General features: G+C 37.5%; 1 protein-coding gene across 2 annotated transcripts; it reads left to right on the forward strand.

The window, feature by feature from the left end:
- The first annotated feature begins 61 nt into the window (after nucleotides 1–61).
- Nucleotides 62–17,507, forward strand: LOC145232742 (WD repeat-containing protein 3-like). Of its 2 annotated transcripts, XM_080097412.1 has the most exons (24): nucleotides 62–315; nucleotides 1,373–1,582; nucleotides 1,975–2,093; nucleotides 2,353–2,431; nucleotides 2,739–2,837; nucleotides 3,441–3,540; nucleotides 3,898–4,013; nucleotides 4,601–4,727; nucleotides 5,286–5,355; nucleotides 5,567–5,800; nucleotides 6,616–6,743; nucleotides 9,040–9,187; nucleotides 10,182–10,326; nucleotides 10,814–10,947; nucleotides 11,516–11,651; nucleotides 12,117–12,302; nucleotides 13,091–13,186; nucleotides 14,092–14,154; nucleotides 14,637–14,687; nucleotides 14,757–14,800; nucleotides 15,437–15,565; nucleotides 16,192–16,285; nucleotides 16,933–17,119; nucleotides 17,327–17,507. In XM_080097412.1, the coding sequence occupies exons 1-23, from the start codon at nucleotides 73–75 to the stop codon at nucleotides 17,092–17,094; spliced, it is 2,913 nt and encodes a 970-aa protein (XP_079953538.1). In that variant the 5' UTR covers nucleotides 62–72; the 3' UTR covers nucleotides 17,095–17,119; nucleotides 17,327–17,507. The 2 variants fall into 2 exon arrangements, with proteins under 2 accessions (XP_079953538.1, XP_079953539.1); XM_080097413.1 differs by lacking the exon at nucleotides 15,437–15,565 and having other exon boundaries at nucleotides 66–315.
- Nucleotides 17,508–18,975: the final 1,468 nt, after the last annotated feature.

Genomic DNA, 18,975 nt, shown 5'->3' on the forward strand with positions numbered 1-18,975 from the left:
ATGTGTAATTAGCATGTAAAAAACAAAAATAAATGTTATATTTGTTAAATCAAGCAGAACATCTATTGAAGCATGAAACACATGTGCGTTTGCCGTTTTCACAATAAAACACATGAAAGTTTTGTGTTAAAATTTTCGTGTAAAATGGTTCTTACAAAACAATTCTTGCGGTATGAAGCTTCAGCACAGTTTGGTATTGTCGCTAGTCAGCGCGCAAATGTAACATTCCTCAAAATTCGGAACACTGACTCGAGATACGTTGCAGTCGGTGCTTGTGAAAATGTAAATGTTTGGGACACAAGAACGCAAGAAAAGGTTAGTTTGTGGCTGTAAAAAGCCATTTGTTTATTGGTTTACATTTGTAAAACGCATGTTTTTGCTCTTCCATCAAGTTATTAGTTTTTATTCATGTTTTCTTATGGTGTATGCGTTTCCACTGATTATTGTGTCGCTATGTTCACTAAGCGAAATAAATCTCATCTTATTTAAGCATGCATAACGTTATGTATTGTATAATGGTTTTAAACTGCACTCAAAATATTATTGGTATAGTGGCATGTTACATTTATGTGGTTCTACAAATCTATAAAAAAACAGAAGGGGTGTAACCATGTTTTTCCTTAGTGGGTGTGCAGAACCTAAATGCATCATGATCACAATCAGTCTTATTTGAACTGCCTGCCTTATTGCAAGTCTGTTTTTTTCAACTTCAGGACTTAGTGACTTCAATTTTGTTCGACCCATCAGGTCAACTTGGTCAACACATTCCTGCTTAAGTTTGCCAAGCAAAAGTGATTTGGACCCAACCACTTAACTTGTAGCAAAATTATTCGGACCATAAAATGGGGCAGTACGAAATACCCTATGCATGGTGTGAGATATGTGAGAGTAAAAGCCCCAACAAGGGTAAATTAGACCAAATTCTAGTGTTATTATGGGTCCCCTTCCCTGAAGGGGACGCATCTTGATTTCACTCTGTTTTTTTCTTTTTTCTGCCAAAGTTTGTCCATGCACTTTTGGCATGAAATCTTTGGCGGATTTGGATGAAACTTTCACAGATGGTAGATATAGTTATGTAGATGTGCCATCTGCTTCGTTTGACTTGATAACCCCAGTATTTACCCCGCTAGCCCCCAAACTGTAAAACGTTTTTGTAAGTTGCTGCGCACCACAAACGAAAGATTTCTTTGGTGGAATAGTATAATAAAGGCAACAGACTACTTGGTAGTTGTGTTGTTGCATTACTTGAGGACGTTTTTGCACATGCCAGTCAGAGGTGTATTAACAGCCTTATGACGTCAGAATAAGGCTGTGTGATAACAAGCGGTAAAGTGTGGTCACATGGGGTTATATGTGGTATTCTTGTTTTTAGGTTCTTGTCCTACAGGGGGACAAATGTGAAGTCACTGCTTTGGGTTCAAGTACTAAAGGAGATCAACTAGCTGTTGGCTACACTGATGGCTCGGTGCAAGTTTTCAATGTCATTACTGGAGAATCCAATGTGACCTTCACGGGCCATCGATCTCCAATATCTTGTCTGGCATTTGATAAAGATGGAATGAAATTGGCTTCTGGATCGCATGTAAATATGTGAAGAAAAAATATTGGTTCATAGGAGTAGTGAGCGCGTTTGCAAATTGGTTACGAGATATGTATAAATATTTTTTGACAAAAAAAGACTTTTTTTATACTGATTTACCCAATGTTTAAGTTGTTGCATTGATAACATTTAAGAATATGAATAAACCTTTGGTATTTAACGAAATAAATTATACACAACAAATACTGTCTCCAACACCAGATTTTCATATTTTGTCTTAAAACAGCACGTTGCTTCTAATTACTCTCTGGTGCATCTTTTTTCAAACCTTTAAATTAATTTATTTCATATCGACCAAATACTAAAATTTGGAAATTGTGGTGTAATTTTAAATGTTGTATTTGAATGTTATGATCTGTTTGTTCTTCATGCAGGACACAGAGATTGTGATTTGGGATTTGGTGAATGAAAGTGGTCTGTACAGATTAAAGGGCCACAAGGGCATTGTGACGCATCTTCACTTTTTGGTGAAACGCAACATGTTAATCTCAAGGTAGGCCACAATCACTGCTTTATAGTTGGGTTGAGTTTATTTCACTTGGTAAAAGATAGCATAGCGACACAATTGCACTAAAACAATCTCCAAGTCAGAAATATCTGCCCAACATTAAAACGTTATAGAGCTCAAAACAGTAAAAGGCACAATTGGTGGATAATGGTCGAACGCGTTGCTGCTACACCGTATTATAGAAGTCAATATTCAATTTACCAATCCATATCCCCATTATAGAGTAACTTTATTGTTTTTTCAGTTCCAAAGATACGTTTGTTAAATGGTGGGATCTGGACACCCAACATTGCTTTAAAACTATGACTTCACATCGAGCTGAGGTAAAATTGTATCTTGTAACTTAGTATTGTTCGTGTTATTAAAACAGTGATTCCCTACCATTTTGTTGAGACCCAAATACAAAAACACCCTGGATCCCTGTGTGCAGTTTTTACCCTTAAGAAAACTTGAAAAATCTTTGTTTTTATTTCTTGATCTCAGTAATTGTCTTATGAAGCCCTGGCGTTTTGACTTAAGATTCGAAATTACTGCATTAAAGTATCTCATAATTAAAAACAAAACTAATCGCTGTCTATCTTATATACCTTTATATCCAAAAGCCCCTGAAGTTTTAAGAATTTTTTTCAGGTGTGGACTTTTGTCATTGCCCAAGACGAATCCCGGCTAATCACTGGAAGTGCTGATAGTGAGCTAAGAGTGTGGTCCCTGGAGTTTCTTGGTCAGCAGGTGAATAGTTTAATACAGTAGTTCTCAAACTGTGAGTCGCAACGCCCTGGTGCGTCGTTTCACTTTTCCAAGGGCGTCACAGAATAGTTCCGTTTCGTGGCTTTTTGTTGTTGTATCAATAGCCCCAACTTTAATAAGAAGATTCCTCTTTAACTTTTATTTGCTGGTGCGTCGCAAAGTCCAGAAAACTTTTCCAGAGGCGTCGCAACAAAAAAATGTTCGAGAACCACTGGTTTAATACATATCCTGTTGCTTTCATGAGTTTGTACGTGTGTCTGTGTGACTGTCCATGTGCCTGTGTGTGTGCGCGCGTGTGTATGTGTGTGCCTGTATATTTGTGTGTGTGCCTGTATGTGTGACTGTTCATGTGTGGCTGTGTGTGTTTGTCTGTCTGTGTGCTTGTGTGTGTATGTATGTGTGGCAGTGTGTTTGTGTATCTGTGTGTGTGTGTGCATGTGTGTGTGTGTGTGTCTGTTTGCAAGTGTCTGTGTGGTGAGATTTTTTGTGCGCGTAAGGAACTCTTTACAGCAAAACACTTTTTGTGTGTAAATTTGTGGTCTATTGTTATTTCCATGATCAGTTCAAGCTTTAACTTTTATTTAGGAATCAACTGCTCCTCCCCCAGCAAAACAGAACAAACCATTTGAAGAAGTAGCTGATACCGATAATTTGAGTATTGATGACATGGCTCTCGAAGATATTGGTTCGTGCACTCTTTTCTCATGATCATAAAATATTTGTTTGTTCCTATTTGTCATTTTTTTGTCAATAATGTCCAACTATTGTTTCTATTATGGATAGCCAATAAATGTTGAGCTGCAGACAGTGCACACTGTTTTGACCTATAAGGTCTCATCAGTGCAGCTTGGGATTCGATATTACATGTGTTACATTACATTTCATCTTGTGTTTTTTTTGCACTGATGATGCCATTAGACGAAATACATATATTCCAAGATAGTTCATCATCAGATTTGGTTTCTAGGAAAATACTTTCCATTCTTAGTTATAATAAGCAGATGTTTTTTTTTTGTTTTTTTTTAAATTTCACCTTTTTTAGAAATGGTTGAAGACAGACAGGTTGTGTGCAACAAAATGGGTTCGATCATGCGAAGAGGAAAAGATCGTGTTGTGACCTTGGCACTGACCAAAGATGGAAAACACCTGGCATGCCATGTATGTATATATATTAGTAAAATATGTACAGGAGAGATTTAATGCAAGGGGTTGGCAAACAATTTTTCACACCACAGTGCCGTTCCTTAAGCAATTTGTTACTGGACTGCATGGAAACAATATATTATATTTAATTACTTTTCAAGCGCATTGTGGCCGACATTAACAACGATCACACCTGGGCGGAAATACCTAATCGCGGCAAACCAACTTTATGTATCCCACTAAATTTGCAATATAATTAAAACTGTTTGTTCTATGAAGCAGACAGCCATTGATTCATTTAAGCCTGGTTGCAAAATAATGTGTGTCTTACATCGGCCCAAAGTGACACAAAAGTTTTCCCGCTGTCAATTGTGTAGTCTTTTTTTCCAACACCTGAAATATGCCAAGACAACAAATCTAGTTGATTCTTTTCATTTAAATCTACTTTAAGTTTTATTTCTATGTATTATCAGTAAGATTTGTTTTGTTAACGTTTATTTACTAAATTTACAAAACTTTTATTGAAAAAAATATTCTGCATTATATGTATTGGTGCACTGGTATAGTCTGTTTTATTTTGCATGACAAATGTTTTTAATAAGGGCAACGACAAAACAGTGGAGTTATTTTATCTCTACTCAGAAGATGAAATTGAAGTTCGACTAAAAAAGAAACTGAAAAGAATAAAAAAGAAACAAAAAGATGACGGTGAAAATGTCGACACTGAAAGTAAACAAAAAAGTTTTTGTTTTAACTTGAGCATGTCATCACTGTAAACACTTTCGCTACAGGGCTATTTGAACTTTTAGTATATTTTGATAAAATAGAATTTCATATTCACTTGTGACCATGCAATTATAATGATTTTAAAAACTTGGCAGCATGACATGAGCCACCAACTGTGTTCGACTGAATATTTGGCCCATTAAATAAAAATGTTTGGGAACCTAACTGACCTGAGACATATCTGCCATTGATAATAAGACTTTTTCGCGAATTTTTTTTATGTCTTATAGTTAATATCCCATTAAATCTCTAAAAAACTAATTTGTTTACTTATGTTTTGTAAAAAAATTGGGAGCTGCCATTCGGTGGAAAATGTCAATTTTGTTCTGACGTACTGCTGACCTAAGTGACATAGGAGTCATAAGCAGTGGAAACGTTAAACATGTTTGGAAATAGTAACATAACATTTAGTGGTTACCTGCTGGGAAGATATTTAAAACATGGCCATGTTAGACGCATAATGATGCTAGGACTGAGCCTTCCAATATTTTTTCTCACCAGTTTTTGTTGAAAGAAGTGTAGATGATGAAATCAGTCCAGCTGGGATCTGCGCTTGTGCTGGAAAAGTTTGGTATGTCTGGTTAAATAACATTACACACTATTTTGGAAGATATTACCTGACTGAAACTTTGAACGAATCTGTGTGTTAAAATGCAAAGTAATTAAACAAAAATAAAATAAAATACTTGCTCCCAAAACACTTGTCCATCTTTGAATACAGTCTTCCAACAAAATAACACCTATCTCAATTTTAAACTAACTGAAATTCATTTTTTATCCAGTTCTCTTGACATTTGCGACACAAAAACGCCAAGAGAAATATCAGTAGTCACACTGCTACGGAATAACCAGATTGAATCTGTCACTGCTCGAACGAAAGTGACAACAACCGACTACAGCAATCGCAAATGTCTGTCACTGCTCGGTCATCGAACGGAGTGTAAATCAATATGTTTCACATCAGATGGTTTGGCTCTGTTGTCGGCTGCTTCACAGAGTGCAAAACTTTGGAACAGGTAAATTCAGGATTGTAAAAATACTTGATAAGCTGCAGACAGTGCACACTGTTTCAACTTAAAAGATCTCACAGGGCAACTGATGACAAAACATTGGCCATATGGAATCAAAAATGTGTTTGTACAACTAGCGCACACATAAAATTGAAACACAATTGAAATATATGTTATCAAACAATAAAAATGTTAAGCTGCAGACAGTGCACACTGTTTCGACCTATAAGGTATCATCAGTGCAGCTAGTGACGAGAGATCGGCCGCATTGGCTAGTGTAGCCATCAAACGGCACTCCAGTTTGTGGTGAACAACAGGGTACAACCCCATACATCACCCACTGTCTGCAGCTTATCATTTATTGGCTCACATGCTTTTACATTGATACTGTGACACTGAGCCGACTTCACTATGGTTTCCAAGCAGTTGCTTGGCCACTGTGAGCCAGTTTCATTTGTGCTGTATGCCCAGTTGTGGCATCGCACAGACTGGGTGATGTATGGGGTTGTACCCTGTTACTCCCAACATATTGGAGTGCCGTTTGATGGCTACACTAGCCAATGCGGCCGATCTCTCGTCACCAGCTGCACTGATGAGACCTTATAGGTCGAAACAGTGTGCACTGTGTGCAGCTTATCATTTATTGGCTCACATGCTTTTACAATAAAAATGTTGGTTTTGAAATCAATCAAATTTGTTGTATATGTGTTGGCAAGGCAGCTCTCCGAATTTCAGGCAGGATTATGAACTTGTGCTTTTTCAATCATACATTTGGTTTCAAATAGAACTTTTTATTTAAACTCCTGCTTTCTTTTTTATAGGAGCAGCAATCAATGTGTTCGTACTCTACAGTGTGTCCATGCCCAGTGCTGCGTGTTTGTTCCAGGAGACAGACAAGTTTTAATCGGAACACAAAGTGGATCCATTGAAGTTCATGACGTTGCCTCAGGTAAATAACACAAGAAGAAAACAACAAAAATTTCTTATTTTGAAAATTTCATGTTGTCGTCAGCGGTGCATCTAAAATATATAGGATCGCTTGTTGCACCTTTTTATATCCTTTGGTGCACCTTGGTATAACTTGGTGCATCTCAATATAGCATGGTGCATATTTATATTGCTTGGTTCACCCTTATATCGCATGATGCATGTTTATTCCACTTGGTGCACGTTTATTCCACTTGGTGCACCTTTATTTTGGCCGGTGCAACTTTGTTTTGCTTGGTGCACCTGTATAATGCTACGCACACCTTTACGTAGCGATATAAAGGTACGCCAAATGGCGTAAAGGTGCACCAAGCGATATAAATGTGAACCAAGCGATATATAGGTGCACCAAATGTTTGAAAGGTGCGCCAAGCTGTGTTAATAATGCACCAAGTGATCCAAGCTGACAAACTGACAAATTGTTTCTAGTTTTTTATGGGTCCCCTTCCCTGAAGGGGACACATTTTGATTTTACTCGATTTGTTTTGTTTTTTTTTTCTTTTTTTTTCTTTTGTTTTTCTTCTTCCCTCAAGTTTGTCCACCCCACTTTGCCAAGAAATGTTTGATGGATTTGGATGAAATTTTCACAGATGGTAGATATGGTTATGTAGATGTGCCATTTGTTTTGTTTGACTCGATAGCCCCAGTGTCTACCCCACTAGCCTCCTAAAATGGGTGATTTTTTAAACAATGTCCGAATCGGATGAAATTTGGACAGTTTGTTCATTGTGCCATTTTAGGGCATCGTTTGTTGTGTTTTACCCTGTAGCCCCAATATTTACCCCACTAGACCCCAAAAATGGGTGATTTTTTAAACAATGTCCGAATTGGATGAAATTTGGACAGTTTGTTCATTGTGCCATTTTAGGGCATCGTTTGTTGTGTTTTACCCTGTAGCCCCAATATTTACCCCACTAGCCCCCTAAAATGGGTGATTTTTTAAACAATGTCCGATTTGGATGAAATTTGGACAGTTTGTTCATTGTGCCATTTTAGGGCATCGTTTGTTGTGTTTTACCCTGTAGCCCCAATATTTACCCCACTAGACCCCAAAAATGGGTGATTTTTTAAACAATGTCCGAATTGGATGAAATTTGGACAGTTTGTTCATTGTGCCATTTTAGGGCATCGTTTGTTGTGTTTTACCCTGTAGCCCCAATATTTACCCCACTAGCCCCCTAAAATGGGTGATTTTTTAAACAATGTCCGAATTGGATGGAATTTGGACAGTTTGTTCATTGTGCCATTTTAGGGCATCGTTTGTTGTGTTTTACCCTGTAGCCCCAATATTTACCCCACTAGCCCCCTAAAATGGGTGATTTTTTAAACAATGTCCGATTTGGATGAAATTTGGACAGTTTGTTCATTGTGCCATTTTAGGGCATCGTTTGTTGTGTTTTACCCTGTAGCCCCAATATTCACCCCACTAGACCCCAAAAATGGGTGATTTTTTAAACAATGTCCGATTTGGATGAAATTTGGACAGTTTGTTCATTGTTCCATTTTAGGGCGTCGATTATTGTGTTTCACCATGTAGCCCAATATTTACTGCTTAAGCCACCTATTGTTTATAAAACGTCCGATTTGGATGAATTTTTGATAGTTTTTTGAATTTGGCATTTGTAGCTGTCAAATATTGTGTTCCACCCTGCAGCCCTAATATTTACCCTACCAACCCCCCAAAATGGGTGAATTAATCAACAATACATTTTGACAGTTTGTATAATATGCCATTTTGAGATGTCAGTGTTTTATGCTATTTAGGCACACAAACTTATAACAATGTCTCAATTGCATGAGATTTGGACAGTTTGTACTTTACATAACTTGTTTTTTTAAGTAACACTACCAATCACTGTGTTTGACTTTATAGCACCGTTTCTTATGGTTGTCTGTTTACAACTTTGCGGTTTTGGGGACCCATGAGTTTCTGCCTGCAGAAACAAATCAAGATTATAAAAATGTTGGCTAATATGGGACCCAATATAAATAAATATAGAGAATATATTACAGTTTGCAGAATAGGTTGTAGTGTATATGCTATAGTAAAATGTGCTAAGCCACCCTTCTAGTTTATTTTATTTTAGGCCTATTTTGTTTATTCCATTTTATTCTTTCTATACTTGTAGTAAAATTCAAATTGACTTATTACCCAAAGTGCAAAGAGCTGTAACAATATCTGCTAAATATATTTAAAGAATAATTGAGCCACTGTTGTTATTTTTATTGTTGTTATTTTGGTTTTCGCAACATTTCAGGGAGTCATCTCGAGACGATATCGGCACATGAGGGCAGTATAACGAGTTTGTGTCTCACGGCTGATCGCAGCGGTGTTGTAAGCGGAGGGGAAGACAAAACCCTAAAGTTATGGGAATTCGATCTTGTTCCAGATGAAAAACGTCCAGGGTATGTTACTTTTGATTCATACTCCCGAAAGTCAATCTCACACTTTTTACAATTTTTAAATCTGAATTTCGGTAAATTAAAAAAAACTTTTTTCGGTAAAACTTTTTTGAAACATCGACCAAAACTAAATTGTCAAATAATTTTTCAAAATTTGATTGATTGAAACAAATTGTTGCAATATTAACAAAGGAATGCAATAATCTCGACATATTCAATCAGATTATGAGCGAATATGTGCTAATGAGGTGGACATGTTTATAATACCCACAATATTGTAAGTTTGAAAGCAGAATAGTAATAATGCATCAAATACATGTACACTGCCAAACCTCCCGGCTTTGAAAATGTTAAATTAAATACTTATTTTTTTAGGTAGAAGTAAGCAAAATCGTTTGATATTTTTACTTTGCAGATTACCAGGTTGGATAAACACCAAATTAATGTGTTTTTCCTCGTCCAGTGTCTGCAACATAATTCGATTTATTTGCTTGTCTATTTGGTGTTTTACCAAGTGGACACTAAAGCAAATAAAAGGCAACCTGTCTTTTTGTCAAGACATTCCTGCTCTTGATAAAAATACTTTTTGCAACATTTGATTTTTACGTCTTAACAAATACCCTTGATTCTTTAAAAATTAAAATTTATATATTGTAAAAAAATATTAACTATTCTGCCTTTTAGTAGAAAAAATGTTCATCCAACTTAAAAAACATTTTACAAACTTTGAACCAAGTAAAGTGAACCACTTGTTACAATATATGACTTGAAGGAAACATATGATATAGGTTTGATAAGGTCTTAAAAATCACTGTGTATCATGATTTTATCTTTGAGAAATGTTGTCAAACCTGATGCTTTTTCAATTTAAAATTTCGTTTGAAATTGATTGTAAACTCTTTTTGGCTTACACTTATTGACAATCTTATTTTTTTTCATGAAAAATATATGTTATAATGTTTGTAGCAAGATTTGTAACCCATTTTATTTATTACAGAACAAATCGACTGACCCTCACTCACACTCGAACATTAGAACTGGACGATCAGGTCCTCTCCATTGATGTATCGTCAAACAAACGACATGTTGCTGTAGCTTTGCTTGATTGCACTGTCACAATATTCTATGTCGACTCATTAAAGGTACAACTTTTGTTGTTTAAATACATTATCTTGGCACTTGCATGTTTATTCATTCATGTTTCCAATGTTTTTGTGTCTCGCTCATTCCTGGGTTGCAGGAAAATTCTTGCCAAACAATGCTAGTCGAAAATAAATTATAGTAGTGATAGATATGTATTACTGCAACTGTCACACCTGAAATTTACTGGTGAACTAAGGTGTAACTGTAGCGCGTTAAGCCATCATCCACCAATTGTGTCCTCTACTATTTTGCGCTCCATAACGTTTCAACGTTGCACATCTATTTCCGGCTTGGTGATTGTTTCAGTGCAATTGTGTCGCTATATTTTCTTTCAACAGATGAAATAAACTTAACTACATAAACCCCTATATTCCCTTTTCGGCCAAGCATCCATTTGATTGTTGTAATGCACCGAGATTGCAGAGTGCTAGATCAATTCCTACTGAACTAAAACAGAAAAATACAACAATAATTTTTCCTCGACAGTTTTTCCTCTCTTTATATGGTCATTCTCTGCCAGTCCGATCGCTCAGTATTTCAACCGACTCATCCCTCATAGTAACTGGATCCACTGATCGAAACGTCAAGATTTGGGGAATGGATTTCGGTGATTGCCACAGGTCAATTGTCTGTTTGTTTGTTTTTGTTTCATTTTTATCCTCCGTTATGCCATGTTTGGAACAATTATTATGGACACAAGTCTTAATTTACTTTTCCAGATTAAATAACAGTTGTATTAAATGCAATTAACTGCATTTTTCTTTTTGCTGTCATGGTTGTTAGTTGTTTTCTTCCCATACTGTCGATAGCTTATGACTTGTTAGTGATTTTTCCACTGGAAATCATTTTGCGATTCATTTTAGTCAAAAATTTGGTACAAAATGATTGCATATGTTCTGGTACTACTGAAATTTAAATCCACATTTCTCAAGCAATTTTTAAAATCACAGTCTGCAAGGCCCATTGAAGGTGCCATACCGAATCAGCTGGTCTCCCAAGCATGCCCATGTGGCAAGGCGCAGGATAGAAAAATCAAGCCTGTGGTGGGATTCGAACCCATGATAGGAGTCTTTCCGGGACTCTGTGATCACTGGTCTGCGTAGACGTTTCAGGGCTGATCCCAGTTATCAATTTATGTTCGTGTTAATTTTCAAAGTCTGATGAAAACAGAAGCATGATTTATTTTAGGTCCTTGTTCGCGCATGACGATGATGTGATGGCTGTGAAATTTGTTCCTGACACTCACCTGTTCTTCAGTTGTGGAAAAGATGGTCTCATTAAGCAGTGGGACGCAGATAAGTTTCTTCTGATTCAAGTACTCAAGGTAATAACCTGTAATGTGTTTGTAATGCCTGGCGTTTGCAAAAACCTTAAATTAAAATGAGACATACCATCTTAGCCAATAGTTTTGGAAAAAAGTCTTAACTTTAAAGAGCACAAGCATGTTCTACACTAGCCAAGTAATCAGTTGAAATGTGTGCCTTTAATGCAGCATAACTTTGTAATTTAAAATGAATATAAAAGTAGTTTTAAGCTTTTAACACATACACTTCAACAAAGCAAGTCCTTTGTGTTGAATATAAGTCGTTTTAATTTTAACAAATCAAAGAATGTTATTAGCAAAAGTGCTTGTTTTCACAGACCAATAACTATAAGTTTTCACTTTTTACAAGAAAACAAAACAAGGTGTACAAATTAGTATGTGTTCTGCACAATTTTCAACTTTTGAGACCATTAGTTGTGCAAAGCAGTTTTTGTTACAAGTCAAAATGTTTGTGACATCACACAGGGTCACATCGGAGCAGTGATGACGCTTGCAGTGAGTGGAGATGGTGACTTTATCGCCTCTAGTGGCAAGGACCGATCCCTCCGATTCTGGCAAAGGTCACATGAGGTCGTGATCCCTTCGGAGGAGAGGGAGAAGGAGCGAGAGGAGGAAGAGGAAAAAGTTCTCCCGAAGAGCCAGGAGGCCCAGGTTGGTTTTGAAAGTCACGCAAATGTTTAAACTTCTTTGTAAAATACAAAATACAACAACAACAAAATAAACGACATTTAATTGTTTTTTACGTTCGTAGTTTGTGTTTTTACCTATTTATAGGTATGGGTAATTATGAAAATAAAAATAAACACGTATTGTTTTTGTCTATATTTCTTTTTCTTTTTTCTGTCTGACGCTGGTTTGTTATACGCGTTTGGTCAAGAAAGATTGCTTCAAATTTATTCAAATTTGGACAGATGCTAGCGGTTCACCCACAGGTCCCCCCCAAAACAAAATCATTTTTTTGAAAACGCATGTACTGACTAAAGTACATGATCTAGGGTAGGCCTGTCAAACTCGCGGCCCGCGGGCCGCATGCGCCCCACGAAGCCCTCCGATGCGGCCCACGAACAGTCAACAACAATTATAGTATTTTGTCAGATTTTTATGTGATTATAAATAGTGGTATATATACGATATAAACCTATTCTTTACATCTGTAATTTTTGAAACAAAAACCAGCAGGTAATTGGCGGATGTTGGTGAAATAAGGACCTGCAATGCGGCTGTCGTAGCGAAAATGTTGTTTAAGTGTATAAAACTAGATTAAAAATCACATGCGGCCCTCGGCATAATTGTCAAACTGCAATGTGGTCCTCGAACCCCACGAGTTTGACACCCCTGATCTAAGGGTTTCATGCTTTATTGGTTGGTGCAATGTAAGGCTTAATCATCAGAGGTGATTTAATGAAATTTCGTTCATCTCGACTTTTCTTTAAACTCAGATTCCTGGTGAAGCTGCCAATGATGAGGTTGGCATGGCGAGCAAAACTACGATCGAAAGTGTAAAAGGTGCTGAAAGAATCATGGAGGCTATTGAGGTAAAGCAAAATATATGTTATCTGAGTTTTGTCTTGTTGGCTACACCTACGCTTTAGTAGTTAATACAAAGATGGTACTGTAGATCAGGGGTTCTTAACCAGGGCTACGTGTACGAAGCCTTGGGGGTACGAAGCACCAAAGCAGGGGGTACGACATGCAGGGTGAAATTAAAGAATGTTTGTGAAAATCGCGTAACAAGTTACTTTGTTGTATGTCTAAACGGTTTGGTTTTTTGTACTACTTACAATACTGTTTAATGCATGCATTCAACACCCAAGTTATAGATACACTGAGTTTAATTCCTATTATTACAATTTATTAACTTCCGTCGGTCATTGTAGACACGGGTACGAGAAAATTTCATCAAAGCTCAAAGGGTACGAGCGCTAAAAAGGTTAAGAAACACTGCATGTAGATCATCACCTAACTGTTTATTGAATCCGTGAATGCAAATCGCATAATGGCATAATCCGTTCGCATGGATCAAAATCTCAAACTGAATCCGGGTAAATGGTTTTGGCAAGTTGGGTTTGCGATTACCCGGATTTATCTCTACATAAAGCTTTTAGCATATTGGATGCTACATATTTACGACTATGTAAGCTAATATACGTAAACAAAATACTCCGATGCACATTGTGTGTAGAACACTAAAATATCTTTGAATCCAACACTTTCCACATCCTTACAGACCCAAGTCCCTGAGATTTAAAAGTTTCGATTGTGTCATTGAATATTAACCCCCCCCCCCCCCCCCCAAAAAAAAAACCTCACCCATTTTATTTGTGTTTATTATGGGTCTCCTTATTGGTCTAAAGATGGTCCATGTGAATTTTGACCCCGTTTGATTTCTCGGTTCACCCACAGCCCCACAAAACGTGAAATTTTTAATTTTCATTTTCAGTTGCACAGAGACGAATTGGTGAAAGAAATGGAACACAAGTCTGTACAGAAGAAGGGTGAAGAGGTATAAGAGTGTTATCGAACTTCGTAATGAGTGGTCATGGTTGAGTGATTAGCCAAATGCCTTGTATTTTGCTTCAACCCTGTGAAACTTGGGTTGAACTAATTAAGTCCAATAAAAATTAAATGAAAATAAAACAGGCAGCTCGACGGCGGACTTATTGTGAGCATAAAACACCAGGCGTTGTCCGCCCACCGAAGATAAAAAATGACAACAAACAAACACAACATAGTACGCCAGACTTGTTAATTATTAAAACCTGTCTCTTAACCGGAATTTGCATGCGGGGATGCTTGGTGACCGACTGGTTCGGTATAATGTCTGGAATGGGCCTAGCTTTTATGAACTATACAGGAGTATATCATGATTGCTGATCTGCATGAATGCTTTAGGACCGATCCCAGTTCTGAATTCACCTTAGCACAACATAATAGTTAAGCCTCGACCACCTTAAACTCTTTATCAACTCTGTATCTTCCCGTTAGGTTCCATACCAGCCTCAGCATCCAATATTGAAAGCCTACGGTAACATACCGGTAAGTACATGTTAGGTTTCTATACATAACCGTTGCTTCACAATGTTTCGACTTTTTGCTTTTTTGCAGTCGGATCGCTACGTGCTGCAGACACTTCGCAAAATTAAATCAAGGTAAGAAAATGTTGATCTAACCCAGTGGTTCCCAAACTGTGGGCCATGTTTTGTTATACTGTAGATATTATGCACTTTGTTTTGAAAAACATAATATTTGCAAAGAATTCCGAATCTTGTAGCCAAATTTCTGGAGCATGCATCTCATTAAAAATAAATTGCTAGAAACCATTTCGCCTGTTTTTGAGTTATTTTTTTGTTTGTGCCCAAATTGACAGCACGTGGTGAGCCACGAATCGCTATTAACTGGACATTTGGGCCACAGACCAAAAAAGTTTGGGAACCCCTGGTCTAACTGTTTCTTCAGTGAGTTTTTACCAGTTTCGTCCCTGAGTTTATGCACACAACATCCAGTTTATCAGTTGCAAATAACAGAAATTGATAAAGCAATGTTTGTTGCCTAAAATTCGCCAACTTTTTTGGTAATACTTGTATCTCGACCAAACAAGGGAAATTATGACGTTACACTCATATGACGTAACAATAAAAAGTCGGTGTATCATATATTTGAACCAAAACGGGGCCTGCATGTATTTTTTGTCTAAAGCGGCTATTTTTGATTTGTTTTCCGTTGAAAGTTAATCTTGATATGATTAAGTTGTGGTAATTTTGTAAAACTTTTTGCTTTTGCTATAGCGAACTGGAGGAATCTCTTCTGGTGATGCCCTTCTCCTACGTACCTGACCTTTTGACCTTGCTCAACACTTTCGTCACTAGAGGGCGCGAAGTGGAGCTTGTTTGTCGCGTCATGTTTTTCTTGCTGAGGTTTGTCTTGACAAATAAAATCCACCTTTGCGTTCATAACATCAAGCTGTCAGAGTGTCGTTAGATGGTTACACTAGCAAATACGGCCAATCTCTCGTCACCAGCTGCATATATGAGACCGTTGAAACTACTGACACAGGAACTCACAAGACGCCCGGTTTGGGAATTTCCGGTAGGTGGCGCAACGGCGACAATAACTGCTGAGTCAGCATGTTGCAAATTGCTGTATTATTGTCACCATAAACCCACATGCTCCGTTGCTCCACTTACCGGAAATTCTCAAACCGGGCGTCTTGTGAGTTCCTGTGTTAGTAGCTCTACCGGTGACCTTATAGGTCGAAACAATGTGCGCGGTGTGCAGTTTCGCATTTATTGGCTCTATGCTTTTGTTTTATTCGGATTTGCACAAATAGTAACGCAGGAAAAACTACTGGAGAGCTAGATAAAAACTAATTGTAATCAAAAATGTAAACCTTGAAATACATTTAAATCCATGTCACAATTTACAACTAAGGCCAATTACAATTTGATAATACATTAACTGTCAGCACTAAATCGTGCTTGCCGAAAACCGATTATGCTTATATATGTAACACAAAATGTGATATTTATCATATTTTCATCAGAGTCCATCATGGTCGCATTACCTCAAATCAGATGCTGGTTGAGGTTTTGGACGATTTACGTCGAAATACTCAAGTTAAAGTTGATCAACTGAAGGTAAGATAGCGAACACTGGAGTTATAAACCAGGCATGAACCCAGTTTTTGTAAACAAAACCCCAATTCAGTGTTTTTCACCTTTTTTATCCGGCGGCCAATATTCACAACCCATTGTAACCAGTGGTGGGATCCATTTTTTTTGTCAGTCGGTTCTTTCACACAAGTCATATTTTTCAGCTGGTTCTGTTACAAAACGTCTATTGTCAGTAACCAGTAATGCTAACCGGTTCGCTGATCTTATAAAATTTCGTGAGACAGTTTTATATAACCGGAGGGAACCGGCTGAATCCCACAACTGCTTGTAACTGACGATCCCGTTTCAAAGATTTTCATTCATATTTTTCACACTAATTAAATTTCACAGTAAGTTTGGAGGCAAAAGAAAGATCGAAGCTTGCAGGTCTGCTCCAAGAGTATAACGTAGGCTAACCAACGAACTTTTTTTGCATTTAGGATCGAAGTCTGTTTTAGACAAACTTCAGACCAAACCCGACTTCTAACGCTGCCTTACCTAAAAAAAATGTTGAAAAACTACGTAAAAGAAAACAATTAAACGTATAAATATACAAACAGTTTTTACTTATTCGTTAAACTTCTGCATTTTTACATGCCGTGACGCACCTAACATTTTTTATTTATTTTTAGGATCGAATCGGTTTTAACATTGCCGCTCTCGGCCACATGAGGCGCCAGATCGAAGCGCGCAATGACGTGACGTTTTTCTCTGACGCAACGCAGCAGAGAAAAGAGAAATCGAAGAAAAAACGAAAACGAGAGAAGCTGCAGAGAGCTGTTATTGCTGTGTGACTTGGAATAAAATAAGCACTAAAATGTGACTGTTTGCTAGAGGCAACATATTTTAATAAAGCAGGAGTTTGCAAAATTTATTACTAAGTGACCAATTACTCCGCAACTCTACATAACATGAATTGACTATTCTCCCCAAAAATGTCTATAACGTCCCCTTTTGTACAGTCAGCTAAAATAGAGACGCATTCTAATCTGAGATGTGGCTTTTGAAATGAAACTACTTTTACAGATCACGTAGCGGGCCGCGAATTGAGGATTAAATTTTATTCACAGCACGACCGCCGTCCAAATCCGAGCCTTCGACTTTCAAAATCGTGTTGAAATTCAATTTCACGTGTTCGTGTGTTTGCGGTCAAATGCCTGGGCAAATTGCACCCGCTTTATGACTACAGCACGTGCCATGACACTCATATGCTTTTCGTGTTACAATGGAGATAGTTTAAGAGCAGGGTTCTAGGCTTGTTACGTTTAAGGCTTAGCTGTGCCGGGACTGCGTTATCATAGTACATATATACATAAAGTAATGTAGCTGCCACGTTTCTTGAAACTGATGTAGTAAAATAACAAACGATGATATTCAAGGATCCCACCGTCGTTTTTTTACACTTTACTCAATTTTAGTTTGGTTAGTTTTTGTTGTAATCGGTTTGTTTTCATAAAAAAATGACTTTAATTTAGAACACTATACACGGATCTGTTCATAAGTTTAATGACGAATCTAACGGCCCAAATAGACGTAAAAAGCGTCATGTTTTATGATGCAACGTTTCGGCAAATATATTTGCGAGTATACTCGTATCATCATCAGATTTAGTAATACTTTGGCCGGTGTTTTCCTCATTAGGCTTTAATTTATCAATTATTTAAGCCTTTTAGTGCTTGTCTTTCAATGGTATTCATGGGCGCCGCCACGTAGGGGCAAGAGGGGGCACTTGCCCCCCCTTGGAATTTCAGTTTACCTCAATTTAACATATTTAGCAGCAAACCTAAATAAAGTGGCAGCGCGGGGATTTGTGACATCGTTCAAAATAACTTTTAGGCAATTCAATTGTGAAGTACACGATTTATGGCTTCATATGTAACAAGTTCTTGATGCGGTAAAGTATCAGCCAAAATTTGCCCCCTCTTGCAAAATTTTCTGCCGGCGCCCATGATGGTATTTGAAACTTATCAGGTATTGGAATTCACGAAGTCACGCTGCGAAAATTCCCATTACCTTGTTTTCCCAAACATTTACGCTCTGGCGAATACACGAGGTTTTTAGTTGTTTGCTTTGCGGCTTGTGATTTACGACTCTTTTCGTGAAGTTTGTCTAATTTGCGGGTCACTAAAAATACGCGAAAATTTTCAAAAACAAGCTGCAGACAGCGCACACTCTTCCGAACTGTAAGGTCCCATTATTGCAGCTGGTGACAAGACATAGGCCGCATAAGCTGGTGTAGCCGTCTTACGACACACAGTTTGTTGGGAGCAACAGTGTAAGGTCAGTGGTGGGATTCAGCCGGTTCGCACCGGTTCTGTAGAACCGTCTCACGAAATTTTATGAGATCAGCGAACCGGTTAGCATTACTGGTTACTGTCAATGGATTTTTGCATCTTATCTGATCTTGATGACACCAATTTTTGAGATCCGGCTGAAAAATATGACTTTGTGATAGAACCGGCTGACCAAAAATTTGAATCCCACCACTGTGTGCGGCATGCCCTACCAAAACTGTTTGATGCCACAACTTTCAATAATTGTTTGTAAGCTCCCACACACAAAGTTACCATAATGTTGAAAAATCTTTGTAAATCAAAGGCAACTGAAAAATTGTTTTAGGTTAGGGCAAACTTTTAGTGATAAGTCGTCAACATAACAAGTATAGGCTATCCATA

The sequence above is a fragment of the Phallusia mammillata genome, chromosome 6 (genome assembly GCF_965637545.1).
Source record: "Phallusia mammillata chromosome 6, kaPhaMamm4.hap1.1, whole genome shotgun sequence".
Taxonomy (NCBI): domain Eukaryota; kingdom Metazoa; phylum Chordata; class Ascidiacea; order Phlebobranchia; family Ascidiidae; genus Phallusia; species Phallusia mammillata.